Source organism: Phalacrocorax carbo, chromosome 8 (genome assembly GCF_963921805.1).
Source record: "Phalacrocorax carbo chromosome 8, bPhaCar2.1, whole genome shotgun sequence".
Lineage (NCBI taxonomy): Eukaryota > Metazoa > Chordata > Aves > Suliformes > Phalacrocoracidae > Phalacrocorax > Phalacrocorax carbo.
The window spans coordinates 24503790-24519433 of record NC_087520.1 but is presented as its reverse complement, the minus strand read 5'-3'; the positions used below and the strand labels follow the sequence as shown (position 1 = coordinate 24519433).

The following is a 15644-nucleotide window of genomic DNA, read 5'->3' as shown; positions in this document are numbered from 1 at the left end:
GACAGTGTCCACTGCCTGCCCGTGTTAACCAGGCAAGTCACTTTGTCACAGAAGGCCACCAGGTTTGTCAAGCACAAGCTGCCTTTAGTGAAGCCATGTTGGCTTTTCCCAATCACGTGCTTCATTTGACTTGCGATGGCCCCCAGGAGGATTCGTTCCATAACTTTCCCAGGGATCGAAGTAAGGCTGATGGGCCTATAGTTACCCAGATCTTCCCTCGATCCTTTCTTGTAGATAGGGGTAACATTTGCCTTCCTCCAGTCCTCTGGGACATCCCCCGTTCTCCATGCCTTCTCAAAGATTATGGAGAGCGGCCTTGCGATGTCAGCCAGCTCTCTCAACACCCTTGGGTGGATGGCATCAGGGCCCATTGATTTGTAGGGGTCAAGCTCCTGTAATAATTCATGTACTAACTCTTCCTTCACTGATGGTGGGTCGGTGTGTGGATCAACTGGCAATTTTGTTCCCAAAGCCTGGGACCCAACAGTGTTGGTAAAGACAGAGGTGAGGAAAGTGTTGAGGACCTCTGCCTTTTCAGCATCGTTGGTGATTGACTCTCCTTTTCCGTTTAACAGTGGGCCTATGTTTTCCTTCTTTTTCTGCTTATGGTTGACATACCTGAAGAAACCTTGTTATTTTTGACATCTACAGCCAGTTTCAATTTGAGCTGGGCTTTTGCTTTTCTAACTGCATCTCTGCACGCTCTGGTAATGACCTTGTAGCTCTCAACGGACAATCCTCCACTTCTCCATTTCTGCTGTGCTTCCCTTTTGGATTTGAGTAGACCCAGGAGGTCATGGTTGAGCCAAGGGGGCCTCTTGCTCCGCTTACTTCCCTTTCCTTTGTAGGGGATAAATTGGCTTTGTGCTTCCAATAGAGAGTCTTGAAGAACTCCCAGCACTCACTAGCTCCTTTGTCTTCCATGGAAGCTTCCCATCAGTTCCCTCCCAATTGAGCACTGAGTGAACTGAAGTTTGCTCGTCTAAAATCCAGAACCCTTGTCTTAGAGGTGACCTTCAGCACACTCAGCAGGATCCTGAACTCCACAATATTGTGGTCACTGCAGCCAAGGCTGTCACTAACCGAGATATTACAAAGCAGGCTTTCTCAGTTTGTGAATAGCAAGTCCAGCAGCGCCTCCTTCCTGGTTGGCACATCTAACATTTGTATCAGGAAACAGTCCTCTATACACTCCAGGAACTTCGTGGATGACACGCGAGCTGCCGTGTTGTTCTTCCAGCAGATGTCTGGGTAGTTGAAGTCACCCATCAGGGCCAGGTTCTGTTGGCCAGAAGCTTTAGTGCCCCAAGTATCGCTTCATTGGCATCGTGGTTAGGAGGTTGACAGCAGATGCCTGCTGTGAGGTCCTGCTTGGAGATGACCCCTTTGACTTTAACCCAGAGGCATTCAACAGAGCAGTCGCAATCACCATAGTTGACTTCAATACATTCAAGGTTTTCCTTAATGTAGAGTGTGACCCCTCCACCTCTTCTACCCTGCCTGTCCTCATGAAAGAGCCTGTAACCATCCATTGCGATCCCCCAGTCATTGGAGTTGTCCCACCATGTTTCAGTTACTCCTATGATGTTGTACCCTTCTGAGTGGGCACGGAGCTCCAGTTCCTCCTGTTTGTTACCTAGACTGCGTGCATTTGTATACATACACTTGAGGTGATTATTCTTCTGTTTCACCTCTTGGGAGACAGCTAAGGAACCTTTATCACTGCACTGCTTGGCCTGACTTAACTCCCCCATTGGACATGCTGGTGTGAGCATTTTCGCAATGGATCCCACCCCCCAAGTCCTTAAGTTTGAAGCCTGCCTCACCAAGTTAGCCAGCCTACTGCTGAAGATTCCCTTACCCCTTTTAGACAGATGGATTCCATCCCTCCCTAGCACGTTGTAGTCATTGAAGAACACCCCATTGTCATAAAAGCCAAACCCCTCATGGTGGCACCAGCCACGTAGCCATGAGTTGATCTACATTATGCGCCTGTTTCTGGCCGCTCCCTTCCCTCGAACTGGCAAAACGGAAGAGAAGATCACCTGGGCGCCAGTGTTTTTCACTTGCTCCCCCAGGGCTCAAGTGTCTTCCTTGATTTTTACTCAGGTTACAGCTCTCAGTGTCATTCATGCCTACATATTTTCATGGGTGAGAAGGTAGCACAGTCACAATCGTGCCATTCACATTGATAGTTAAGCATGATAAGTGTTTATTGTGGATGCTGTGTATCAGGCACGAATACATTTTTTTGGTTAAAACATTTCTGAGGAAAGGTCTCTTTACCAAATTGCTTTAAATGGTGGAACATCTGGCTGTTTATTTCAATTTGGTTTTGCTTTCCTGCAGTCTGTCATATCTCATGTGGTGGAATGAGTGAGTAGTTCTGCCTGTAGCCATTGCAGATTGAATATTGGGCTAGATGGACGTATCCTGAAGGGTCAGTCTTCGGCTTTAAAGAGCTGGAGTTGTCATTTGTGCTCATGGCCTGAAACATTAAAAATGAGACATTTGAAGTTAATTGGTGGCATGGAGACAAATGCCAATGGGTAACTTCAGCAAAGTGACATGTTCTCTTGCAAAGTCTTACATTGATATTTGACTTCTAGGTGTGATCAGGTTTGATTGCCAGGTGATGTGCTTCAGGTGCTACTGTCCTTTTCTTGCAGGTGCGATTGAAAAGCAGAAGCTGGTTTATATCTTGAACAGAGATGCTGCTGCTCGTCTCACCATTTCCTCCCCACTGGAAGCACACAAGGCCAATACCTTGGTCTACCATGTGGTGGGAGTCGATGTGGGATTTGAAAACCCCATGTTTGCTTGCCTGGAAATGGATTATGAGGTGAGAAGAACCTGATCTCCCTTTGCTGTCATGAGCTTCGTTGTTCCTCTTCTGTTCTGTTCTGTTCTTCTGTCTGTGGAGGCGAGGAACTGTGGATTGGCTGCTTCTGTCTTGGTGGTTCTTAAATTCTTGCTGTTAAACTGCAAAAGTGCATATTTTCTTCCCCTGAACCTTTTTATATGCATCTACCTGCAAGTCATCTTTTGGACTTTCATTCTAATGCTATTGAAAACTGTTTCCTGATGCATCAGCATTGCTCCTCCTTTGATACCTTTCTTGAAAGACACCTTCACTGTTCTCTTTTAGGAAGCAGACAATGATCCCACAGGAGAGGCAGCAGCCAACACGCAGCAGACATTGACGTTTTATGAACTGGACTTGGGTTTGAACCACGTTGTTAGGAAATACAGTGAGCCCTTGGAAGAGCACGGCAACTTCCTTATAACAGGTACTGCCCACCAGGCCAGTAAGTAATTTTCCTGTGGATCTACTTGGTTACTGTTTCCCAGGGAAACAGAATCAGTATGCTTTACATCTTAGGAGTTGTTTTGATGGTAGTCTGAGCCATTAGTATAAATTAATTGACCTTGGAGTCAGGTAATGAGTGGTGGTTCACACATGGAATTATGTGAGAATTCGCAGGTAGAGCTGTGGTTTGAAAGTGCTCCTCATCTCTCTTCTTTTAGTTGTGCTCTGGATATTCTCTGGATTCCGAAGCTAAGAGATTATAACTGAAATTAGCTGGTAGCAGATGCAAAAGCATGTATTTTTAGGTAACACATAGGTGCTGTTGTACTCTCTTGCATGGGATTCCAGCAGCTAATATGTATTCCAAAGGCAGTAGATGACTCCATGGACTAAAAGCCCACTTACAGGGATTGGATGCAAAGCTAACCTAACACTTTTGACCTGGGAAATGGCTTAACCTGTGCAGATTTCCTCTCCAAGCACAAAGGAGGCTGTACTAGGAGAACATCCTTGTGTGCTTGCACTGTTGGTGCATCGACTGTAGGCAGCTGACAGACACCAAATGTGGGGCTGGATCTGACCGCTGCTACTATTTTGATGATACCTTTTGTTACTCTGGGATTTCAGTAGAAGCATTTTAAAAAACATATTCTAAAAACAAAAGATATGTCAGAAAACCACCTGGCAGATGTTTTGACAGCAAGCAAACATGCCAGTAACCCAAGGATTGTTTTTAAGTGACAAGTTGCTAAGTATTTTGGGCATGTCATTACTTTCTAGACAAGAATGAGCCATGAAGGATAAAACATAAGCAATTTGTCTGAAGTTGGGTCCTTTTCCTTCCTGGTCCCCTGGCTCCATGTGCCCTGTTCTACACCAAACCAGGAAGCTGTACTCACTGTTTTTGTCTTCCCCTTCAATAAGAGTAGATTTACATACACAGGGTGATACAGAGCAATGAAAGCTATGTTGCTTTAAAGAAAATCAAAATAAATGTTCTGCAGGCAGGCAGTCAGGTCTGTGGTAAGGGCTTTTCTCATAATAATGTTTCTCGTTTGCATTTCAGTTCCTGGTGGTTCTGATGGACCAAGCGGAGTGCTGATCTGTTCTGAAAACTATATTACGTATAAAAACTTCGGTGATCAGCCTGATATCAGATGCCCAATTCCCAGGAGACGGGTGAGAATCTGGGGATTCTAGCCCCTTTTTTTTATTATTTTTTTAAGATTATCTTTGTCAGTGCTGAATGAGCATGTGGTATTTCCCTTTCAAGGTTAAAGGTGTCAGGGAGGTTTTAAAATAAAGAAAAAGTTAAGTGTGTTGGCCTATCATCTACCTTCCTGGCTGCGTGTTATCTTTGAGGGAAGATGGGGGTGGGCATAGCCTGAAGTGATGAGCTTGGATCATGTCTCTTCTCTGAGATTTATGCTGGAGATACTCCAAAGACTCTGATCAGGCACCATGGTGGCAGTGCTGTAACTGTAGTGTAAGATTACTTGATATGGTGAGTCTTCATTGCCGTTGTGTATGCAGGTGAATTCAACAGCTTTTCTCCTGCATCTAAGGCTGCTTCTTCCTCCTTTGGTACTGCAAGTCGTTTTGTGCTTTGACAGGGCTTTGAACACCTGCCAAGGGTCGGGTGCTCAAAAACAGCTGTGTGCAGATTGCAGCCCTTGCCTCTGTGTTTGGCTTTGATCTGTGAGAGCATTGTCTGGGGAGAAGAGTAAAAGAAATAGGAGGGGGGGATGCTTAGGCAAGGGTGTCTTAGAAATGCTTTTGCTTCTGGGGCAGAGATGTACCAAAGGTAATCCTGGGTGTAATGGATGTGACGTGCTTTGTGTTAAAAGCCTCTTCGCATACTTCAGGTGCCTCTTGAGGCACCTGTGAAATCGAAATACTTCAGTCAGTGAAATCACATCTGCACTTGCCAGGTAGTTCCATCAGTGACCTCCACTTTCTTGACAGAATGATCTGGACGACCCAGAGAGAGGTATGATTTTTGTCTGCTCTGCTACGCATAAGACCAAGTCCATGTTCTTCTTCCTGGCCCAGACTGAGCAGGGAGACATCTTCAAAATTACTCTGGAGACTGATGAAGACATGGTAAGCATCTCGTGAAGAACAAAAAGAGCATTCATTGAGAAGAGTCCTTATGGTCCTCTGAAGTGATAAATATTTAGTATTGTGGTTTTAGCTGTGTAATAGCACATGTTTTACATGATTTGTAATACAGTTATACCTGCAGTTGTAACTGTTGTTTACTCATATAGAGATGCAGCACAAAGATTGCAAAATCCTGTGAAAATTTTGCTGCAGAGACACTTGGGCGTATTTTAGGTGTTCCACAGGCAGTCCTTTCTTTCTTCAACAGAAAGTGTGGTCCATGAACCTGCTAGAGGGTATTCCAGAAACTAATTCTGGGGAACTTATTTTCTCTTGATCACAGTAGGTGCTCTCTATTTCATCTTTTAATTGAATATTTACATGCTGCAATTGACCTTTTTGCAAATTGTGGTGGCTAGCTTGGTACATTTGTTCCATGAGTTAAAATAACAGGCTTGAAGTGGCTTGCTGCTGCTTGTCCTAGTATTTCACAATGAAAGAACCCTGCTGCAGTGAATCAGTTGGGTTTTTTGAGTAAATGTTGAATGTTAGTTCCTCTCCCTACACATGTCAAATTTCGTACAAGGGATGATTGTGTAGCATCTTTCAGTGTCTTAAGACCACTCTTGGATGTTTCACCAGGAGCTATAGTGACCATATCAGATGTAGAAATTTGCTAAGGATGCTTAATCTTTCATGTGTTGGGGAATGGCTCGCGTTCGGTGAAGAAAATTTCTTTCTTTTAGACAGCTTGCTATTTTTGCAGCTGTTCAGTTTTTTCCAAACTGATTCTGTTACCAGAGCCAGAAAATTTTAGGACAAAACAGGCAGCCTGACTCATGTGTTCAAAATAGTCTGCTGGATTTTGTGATTTATAACCTGCTGCCCAAACTACTGATGTGGTTATGCCTGGCCCACTCTCTTGCTTCCTCTTTGGAGAGGATAGCTAGGCAGCTTTTTTTTCTTATTACAAAATCACACATGATTTTTAATTGTACTACTAGTACTTTGCTAGCACAGTCATGTCTTCCTCTGCTTTCAGGTAACAGAGATTCGACTGAAGTACTTTGACACCGTTCCTGTCGCTGCTGCCATGTGTGTGCTGAAAACAGGATTTCTTTTCGTGGCATCTGAATTTGGAAACCAGTGAGTAAACAATTTTGTCAGCATTTTTCCCCTGAAACAAGACTGTTTCTGTTCAGTACTGCAAACTGACCGTTGAACTTACTGAACATATAAAGGTAACACCTTTGTTGTAACAGGTGAATTAACGTTTTGTTCACATGGCTTGAGTAGAACAACTGCTTAAGACTCTGACGGAATGGGGGAATTTTCTTGTTGTTTTGAACCCAAATGAGATATTACAGTGCAGAGAACAAAAGATCACATGCCATTGCAGTAGCTTTTGGAAGAATTGAGTGCTTGCAGTCCATCCTATATCCAGATGAATTATCTTTTAATTAGCTTGATAGTTTTCATTGAACTTGTATGTGTTATGGCCCACTCAGAAGCAGATAGGGTTTGTTATCGATAACTGTGGTCCTTTCCGTAATAGATGTATACTTGAGGGCTTCCTCAATTCATATTTGGCGTTCTAGAATATTCTAAAGACTCAGAGAAGACTTTGCACACCTTTGAGGGTGGCTTAACAGTGTATAAGTGGGGTATTCACAGGAATGGAGATCTATACTCTTTTTTTTCTGACTACATGTGCAGTCAGCCACCTGAGGGAGCTCCAGCCAGTTTACAGAAGTGAATCTGAGTTGGGCTGTATAAACCACTCTTGAGGAAACCATATCCATCTGAACTTTATTAAAACCAGGAAGTAAATCAGTCTGTCTTTCTGTGTTTGTTTGCTTTGGTTTTTTTTTTTCCTCTGAAGTTTAACTTGTTTTGATTTTTATGCTCATGAAATGGAATAGGGAATGCAGTTAAACATAGTGATGTGAAAGTATTCCAATAAAATAGATAAGTGTGGAGTTTGCAGTCATAGCCATTGGCCTTGCTCTTGGCCTCAGCTGTCAGTTGGTGCTTTGGCTCTAACACGTGAATATCTGGAAGGCTCAAGGGTGAACATTAAAAAACACTGAAACTCTGGGATCCCTTGCCAGTGACAGCTACAAATGAGAAGGTTTGAGGGGGGAGGTTGTGGTGGGTTTTTTGTTTGGTGGTTTGTTTTTTTTTTGTGGGCCTCTGGTTCCCTCTAAACATTTTGTCCCCAAGAAGATGATCCTTAAGGCTAAATTTTAATAGCTGTATAACGTAGGGAGGGATTTCTCTCCTCTCCACTGCCTGAATATCTGGCTACGCCTTACTTGGAGGAGGCTACGTGAGCTTTGCACTGAACATGCTGTTGCTCTTGCTTTCTGTCTCAAGTTACCTGTACCAGATAGCTCACTTGGGTGATGATGATGAGGAGCCAGAGTTCTCTTCTGCCATGCCTCTTGAGGAAGGAGATACGTTCTTCTTTCAGCCAAGACCTCTCAAGAACCTGGTGCTGGTGGATGAGTTGGACAGTTTGTCTCCTATTCTTTGTTGTCAGGTACGTTGCCATCAGCAAGGTCCCATTCGCCACATAAGTCTTCCTCATTTACAGAGGAATTGATTGTAGATGCATTAATTTTTTCTTCGCTTTTCTGTGGAGTGTTTGTGAGTAAGTGGACTCACCAAAGCTACATTATCCTAGGTTTCCAGAAATACTGCTCAGCACTAAATGCAGATAGAAAAGCAAGTCTTCTAAATCCTTAGACAGCTGCTAAAGCCTGGTACCTGTCCTTGGTAGCCTTTGATTCCTGTGGTCATAAATACATACATGGACACAGGGTGTCAGCCCGCAGTCCTGTGCTGCTCCTCTGTTTACCATCAGACCAGATCTCTGCTCTGTAGTGAGTTTGATTAAAACTCAACATTATTTCAGGGCAGCAGATGGTACACCCTATGGCATCTTTACTGTTTTCAGTGTCTGAAAAAAACATTCTTCAAGCAGTAGTGTGATACATACAGCTTAGTTTTATTTTCTCTTCCTGTGGCTATTATTTGACGCTATTTCTCCATGCAGATAGCTGATTTGGCCAATGAAGACACACCCCAGTTATACGTGGCTTGTGGTCGGGGGCCCCGGTCGTCTCTGAGGGTTCTAAGACATGGACTTGAGGTAAGACTTCCAGCACTTCAGAAGAACAGCTTGAGAGGTGAGGACAGTGGGAGAAAATCCTTGAAATAAGGGTGCTGAAATGAAGGGATTTTCCTTTTGCTGTAGTCTGGAAAGGAACTTTCTCTAGGCTTGCTTCTTGGAAAGAGAAGGGTTGTACTGCTTACTTAGAGTCTCAAAGGCTTCTTGTTCAGTTGACTCCAACCACCTGCATTTTGTTCCCTCTAATACTTGAGTGTATTGAACTGGAACATTCCTGGTGTCTCTGCCAGCTGCTGATCTCTTTGCTGGGCATCGTTCAGAGCTCTGATGTTGCCACATCGTTGCTGAATGTATTCTACCCTGTAACACGTGGTGTGGGGAGAGCATCAGAACTGGGAATTATAGCTTTCCTGCCTGGCTGTGGAAAAGCCTAAAAACTGCTGATGGTTTGGTGACTTACTGTAGCAAGTCTAAACATCTATTTGCAAAAAGAACCTTGTTCCTGTTTACTCTTAGGTGTCTGAAATGGCTGTGTCAGAGCTGCCTGGTAACCCCAATGCTGTATGGACCGTGAGGAGACATGTTGAAGGTATGCAGAGTTTTCCTAAAGCACAGGGAGGTGATAATGTTTTTTGGTGTCTTTTGTTTTTTGTGTTTTTCCTCATTTTTTCTGTCCAAGGAGATAGGAAAGGTGCTGCATGATGGTTGTGTGCCATCCCTGCAAGTTCTGTTTTGAATCAGCAGCCACCTGTTTGTACTTAGAAGCTGCTCTCTGGTCCTCTAGGGTTGTCATGCTTCCCTTTGACAAAGCAGCACCTGCCTGCAGCTGCATCTACCACCCAATATGCTGCATCAGCTGTATGTTTGCAGCCTGAAGCTGCTGAACTTCTCATCCTTTCCCACTTGCCATAAATTCTTGCTCTGACATCAGCAGGCAATGATTATGCTTTTTGTTGGAGCACACTCACTATTTTTTATATGAGTGTTGACAACTACAGTAATCAGCTCTTTGTTAGAGAGTGGGATACAAATTATGGAACAAAGAAGATAAATCAGCAACAGTGTCTGTATTTTATTACTTCCCTCTATGCATATCTGCAAAGAAAACAGTCTGTTTGGGCTAGGACATGCTTCCCATTCAATAACCCAGCAGTGTGTAGAATGCTACTCATTCCAGGAAGGTCTAGATTTGAAATTGGCAGAATATCCTGCATTGTGGATTTGATTTTGATGGGTTTTCCCCGATGTGAAATAATGGGTTTGTCTTACTAAAGTACAAGAGGAAATGTAATCTCTTGTCCTGCCTTTCTCTTGAGGGCGAGAAGAGAGTTCTTCAGAAACACCTAAAAAGCCTGAAATTAATCTATTCCAACAGTCTCAGTGATTATTTCCAAGTCAGTGGTTTGTATAAATCTTGCAATGACTTCCTGTAGGTTTATGCACTGGATATAGAAATGCCAGATTGTTGCAGTGGAGACATTACCCTACTGTGGTGACATGGTATCTTGTTTTTAAGCCATCATAGAGTAGTGTGTCTTCCAGGGAGCCAATAACCCTCTAGGAATTTCAGATACTGCTGTGGGATTTACCTTGCCACCTGAGACCTGCCATCAGTTCTGATGCTCTTGTTTTGAGACTCACATACTGCCTAAGCAGCATGGAAGGAACTTTGAGCACAAAGTGCCTTCATGTTCCCCAGAAATAAAAGGGTCAGAAGGAAAATATTTCCACAGTTCATATCAAAAATTTGTGCTTTTCTTAAGAGGCATTCCAGTTTGTTAGAGACAAACCTTTCCTCCTGCCTTCTGCAAAAGGTGTTGGTAATATTTGCTCCCTCTGAGAGATGGAGGCTAATGATGTCACCTTAAGGTTTTAAAACCTTTTCTCTTGGGGTTCCAGAGGATGACTTTGACTTTTCAGGAGATGGAGGACCATTGCTAACCTACATGAAAGAGACCAGTCTCACTGCCTCTTTTTTTTCCTCCTTCCAAATTCTCCAGGTTCCAGCATGAAGGTCATCTCAATGATTTCAGAAAGGCTGGAATCTGTAGCTGTTATGAACCGTGCTACTTTTTGAATACAGTTAAAAGTTATGTGAAACCAATCCCCAAGTTACAACTCTTTGAATTCAGAAACTGTTTTAGTGGGGTTTAATCAGAAAGACTGCAGAATCTTTTCAAACATGTATCTAACCTTGAAATTGCCCAAGTGCTGTTTTCCAAGTGTTCAGTTTGCAGTGTCGGGCTGACTGGCTCTGCCTCAATGCCACAGTGTGTGCGTGCTGCAAGGCCTCTGTAAGACACATCCAGGTTTGCAGCCTTCAAAGCAAATACTAACCTTGGCTGGTACGTGGTGATACACACTACCAATACCAAGCCTCTTTTTTTCTTCCACAGGTGGCTGGTGGTGGAGGTGCTGATCACCACAGGTGTGTACCTACTGCTAGGGGCTGCTGTGCTGTCCCACATGTTGACCAAAGAGAATCCCAAAATCATGGGGCTACTTTTATACTAAGCTTTTTAGTAGATGAATTCTAGAAGCTGGTGTGTAGTTGGAGATTGTTGCCTTTGTAGTTCAGTAGTTGAGGAGTAGAAAGCAACTCCCATCTTATAGTTTTTTTGGGAACAAAATAATTGACCATGTCTCTGCAGAACGGTTAGTTCTCGTTAAAATCAGCAGTGTACGTTGCAGGGGCGTTTTCAGCTCCCTGCTAGACTGAGGATTGGCTCCCAGCTGCTTTGTACAGGCCTCCAAGAGAATAGGATTTGAGTGTGCTTGAAGCACTTGTAGGTATTGCTGGTACGGGAATACCCTGTGGATATGGGATGTGTTTGCTCATCAGACAGAAGTGGATGGGAGTTGGACCAAACACTCTGTTGCAGTTAAATATCAAGGTCTGGGGAGCTAGATGGCTGTGTGCTTTGCTGCAGAGATAGATATGAGCTGAGAACTAACAGTCTGCATTCCCTACCTGGCACTCTTGCATGAAAAGCAATGTGCAGTGAGTCACAGCTGCAGAGTCTGTATGTGGCAGTGAACAGAAGCCCAGGAAGATGTGCTGTCATCCCATCAGTATCATTTAAGTGAGAATAATCCTGAATTTTGTCACTGCTCATCTGTTCACTGAACTCCTCTGAGTTAGTGGTAACTACACTTGTATCAGTGCAAATTCAGATGCTGTAGAGTGTGAAAAAACTATACCAGCTGTGGACTGGCATATAGGAATGGAATTCTCATGGACTAACTCAGACTGAACCTGTGACGAATAACAAGGAGGACAGTAGTGTAGAGTTCACAGACTGAAATGTGGTGAAACTGGTTGTGATGTTTGCACAAAGCTGCAGAAAACTTGTAGTAAAGGTACATGAGATTGAGTCCAGCTGTGGTTCTTCAGAGTCATTAAAATGTCTCTTACTCGCTGAAACGTGCTAACTGGAGCAATTAGAACAGTAATAAGCATCTCTAAAGTCTTATGTCTGCATACAAAATAATGTCTATCTGTTCAGAACTCCGGGCAGCCTGATGCTATGCTTAGGATTGTGCAGAGCTAAATAGGTATCTTTTCATATTAAAATCTGTAGACCTCTTCTTTTTCTAACTGAGAATATTCCTCTGTGTACCCCAGGGATTTAGTCCTCTTAATTTCAACCAGGCTGCTATATTTTCTAAACCAAAATCGTATTTTTGAATCTAGATGAATGCATCTTATTCACTGATTTCATTCTGGTAAATCAAACCCTTTATTTCAAAAGCTCCAGCAGAGAGGCATTAAGCAACACTACTGGACTTCAAGCAAAATGCACTTGTCAGTATTGTTGACACAGACTGTAATATAACTGTAAGCCAGTGAAAAGAAAGCTGAAAAAGTATTAAGAGGTAGAAACGAGTTTTCGTTTAGAGTAGGACTAAGGGATCTGTTTTGCTTTCAAATGGAAGTTCTTTGTCCTGCTCCAAATCACATGGTTAAGCCTCCAGCTGGGACATGGTGGTTTATCATGAGAATGACAGCCCCCAGGGAGGAAGACAGCAGCTCTCCAGAAGTTTGAAAAGCAGCGATGGTCTTTGAAATGGAATTTTTAGAATATCCTGTCTACAAGATATTTATGAATTAAACGCTTAGCCTGTGAACTGCTAGAATCTCCATTTAAAGCAATCGAGGAATTCTTGTAGACTTTCGGTGTTCAAAAATTCATGCAAGTTGGTAGGAGAAGCTGCTATTTAGTGTTGAAAATAACCAGTGTGTAGCAGTGTATTACTGAACTCTGATGATCTGCTTTTAATGTCAGAGAAATTCTCCTGTTAAGCCGAGTGTTTAAATAGTTGACATTACTCACCAGTTTCTGTGTGCAGGTTCAGTTCTTGGTTTCTCATTTCCCAAAGTGGACCTGCTCCTGTTTGTGGGGTTCGGGAGCATGTCAGAGGTTACAGTCTGTGACCGCATAATGGAGTAGTAGTGGAGTTTATCCCACAGACCAGTTTTGGAATTGCTTTAATTATACAGAGCTCTTCAGTTGATCAGAGCTGTGGTCTGCATACCAGATGTTGGAGGGAAGAACGATGGGTTTTTTTCACTTGCATATTTTCAGCTCTATGTAAGAACTTTGTTATAAACATGACACAGCAGGCTTGGCAATGCCTCCTTCTAAACAGGGTGGATAAGAAAGGGATCAGTTCCTGAAGTGTTTGTTTCAGTTAACCAGTTCAGTTTCTTTAAGCTGCTGTATGGTATTTCCTGGCATCCTGTATTCAACCCAGTGAGAGTTCTCTATTTTCTTTCTCTACTTAGAGAGTAATTAGCCACTTCTCTGTGTCTCCCACACTTGCAAATTATGAGGAAACTCTGCTCAAGGGAAAAAATGGTGACAGTTCTCTTACGCCCTCACCTCCACTGATTGTCTTGTGCTGTGGTGCATAAATCTGAGCTTTGGTTTGAGTTGGATTAAAATGGGGATTTTTTTTTTTTTTTTAAAGAAATAGCATGACAACAGCAGCAGAAGTGGAGTTGCTTCTCTGAGGCAGTCTTTTCTCCACCAAGGCTCCTGGCACCGTTTCCCAACAGACTTCATTGTTTCTGTTGCTTTTGTTATTCTTTTTTAATGAGACTCTCCCTCTCTTTAATACCTGTCACTTTCTGCAGGATTAAAATGGACAGCAGTAAACCAGGGCATTCCCTTTACCCAGCCCTGCTACCCTTGTTTCTCACAAAGTTTCCCTATTTCCAAATGAGCTCTCAAGACTATTTTGATTAGCATAGCTCTTCCATATCCAGGCTACTGGAGTCTCCCAAGCTGTCCACTTTGGGAGAAGTCAGTACTGGGGATAATAGTTGTGATGCTGCCACTTATTTCACTAGAAGTAAAGGTCAGTGTTTGCTCTTTCTTAAAAACGTAATTGTTTCTCATCCAGGAGACTGTATGGGCAGCTGTGCGAGTGTAAGCTGGTTGAGCTTCTGGCTGAGGATAGAGCAGGCTAGCCCTGAGCTCCTCTGCTGCAATGCACCCTAGTCGTCCTCTGCAGCCTTTTATTATGTGAATCCTAGATAGAGCTGTGGTCCTGCAACCTCCTGTTTGCGGCATCCATGGTGCAGTTTCTGCAGATGGGTTCTGTGTGTTCAGATTTTTGGAGTAGAGTATTTCATGTGACTTCATTTGGTGTTAAATCTGGATTCAGCTCCTTGTGTGAGGTGAGGCAAGTATCTTAAAGGCTTCTAGATCTTGTGCTGTCTTTGGAAAAAAGTAGGCAGGAGTCTTGCTTGCCAGAATCAAGAGTATCATGAATTGACTCTGTATCTGGGTAATCGTTTGATCCCTGGCGCAGTCTTGCATTGTTTAGAATCCAGTGGTGGCTGGCTTTTGGACAGTGTGTCCTAGAATGAACTTGCACAATACTGACAGCAGATGTAATTATCACAGGAATTCTGCTGAAGAGTAACTGTTAGACATCTGTCAGACTGCTAATTTTGTTGGGAAGCCTTGCATTTATTTAATCAGTACTCTTTTTATCCTGTCTCTCTTGACCAGATGAATTTGATGCCTATATCATTGTGTCCTTCGTAAATGCCACACTGGTGCTGTCTATCGGAGAAACTGTAGAGGAAGTGACTGACTCTGGATTCCTGGGAACTACACCCACCTTGTCCTGCTCTCTTCTTGGCGATGATGCTTTGGTACAGGTAATGCAAAGCTGCTTCTGACATGTCCTTTTAAGTCTGCTACTCTCTGCTTGCTCCACGGCCATGGTTTCTACAGTAGTGCAACATATGTCATGTCTAAAGGTGTGGATTGGCAGAGAATGGCACTTACTAAGCCTTCCCCTTTTTATATCCTGCTAAGTGAAACCAGACCAGCTGAAGATGGTCCTAATCTCCTTCAGTGCATGCTCAGTAGTTCCTTGCTGTCGTGCAAAGACACAGTGCTTCCAGCTGGCGAGTGGCTTTCTGCTAGTTCAGCCTGTTGTGTAGTTAGTGGATCACTGCTGCCAGGAGCAGTGCTTGTCTTTTGGCTTTTTTTGTCAGAATCACCAGTGAGATGGGAGTTGTGAAGGGGTAGTAAATACAGAATTAATGTGACCTTTTCTTCCTTCAGGTATATCCAGATGGAATCCGGCACATCCGAGCAGACAAGAGGGTAAATGAATGGAAGACGCCAGGGAAGAAAACGATTGTAAAATGTGCTGTGAACCAGAGACAAGTAGTGATAGCACTGACTGGAGGAGAACTGGTTTACTTTGAGATGGACCCGGTATGTGCGTTAATGTTGTAAATGAGTTTGGAAGAGCGAGGCAGGGTATGGGGCATGCCAGAGATTGATCCTCGATCAGACCTGCAGAAAAGGATTCTGTAGTGAAGCGTCCTTATAGAAAGAATAGTTCAAAGCCCTGCATATCTGGGCTGTCCAAGATGATTTAATGGATAATTAAAGCCTCTAAAGATCATAACTGAGGCTGAAAATTGTGTACTTGTCCTACTGCTGTTCCGGTTCTTCAACTGTAGCTGAAATAAGGCTGTAAAGAAACAGTTCTCAAAAAATACAAAAAAATCCAAAGCACTGTCTTATTAAAAAAAATAATTGGGGTTTGGGGGAAGGTGTGGAGAGATGT

General features: G+C 43.3%; 1 protein-coding gene and 1 non-coding gene across 2 annotated transcripts in view; both read left to right on the top strand.

The window, feature by feature from the left end:
• The window catches only part of SF3B3 (splicing factor 3b subunit 3), a 33269-nt gene that overhangs the window by 3464 nt on the left and 14161 nt on the right, over window positions 1-15644 (top strand). Inside the window, exons 4-13 of the mRNA XM_064459229.1 lie at window positions 2670-2842; window positions 3149-3290; window positions 4377-4489; window positions 5276-5413; window positions 6456-6559; window positions 7790-7955; window positions 8472-8567; window positions 9063-9135; window positions 14567-14718; window positions 15131-15286. Of these exons, the coding sequence (XP_064315299.1) occupies window positions 2670-2842; window positions 3149-3290; window positions 4377-4489; window positions 5276-5413; window positions 6456-6559; window positions 7790-7955; window positions 8472-8567; window positions 9063-9135; window positions 14567-14718; window positions 15131-15286 (1313 nt within the window). The remainder of the gene's footprint in view (window positions 1-2669; window positions 2843-3148; window positions 3291-4376; window positions 4490-5275; window positions 5414-6455; window positions 6560-7789; window positions 7956-8471; window positions 8568-9062; window positions 9136-14566; window positions 14719-15130; window positions 15287-15644) is intronic.
• Window positions 4691-4770, top strand: LOC135314865 (small nucleolar RNA SNORD111). The gene has a single exon (XR_010374343.1). It is a non-coding gene; the product is annotated as a small nucleolar RNA SNORD111 (small nucleolar RNA).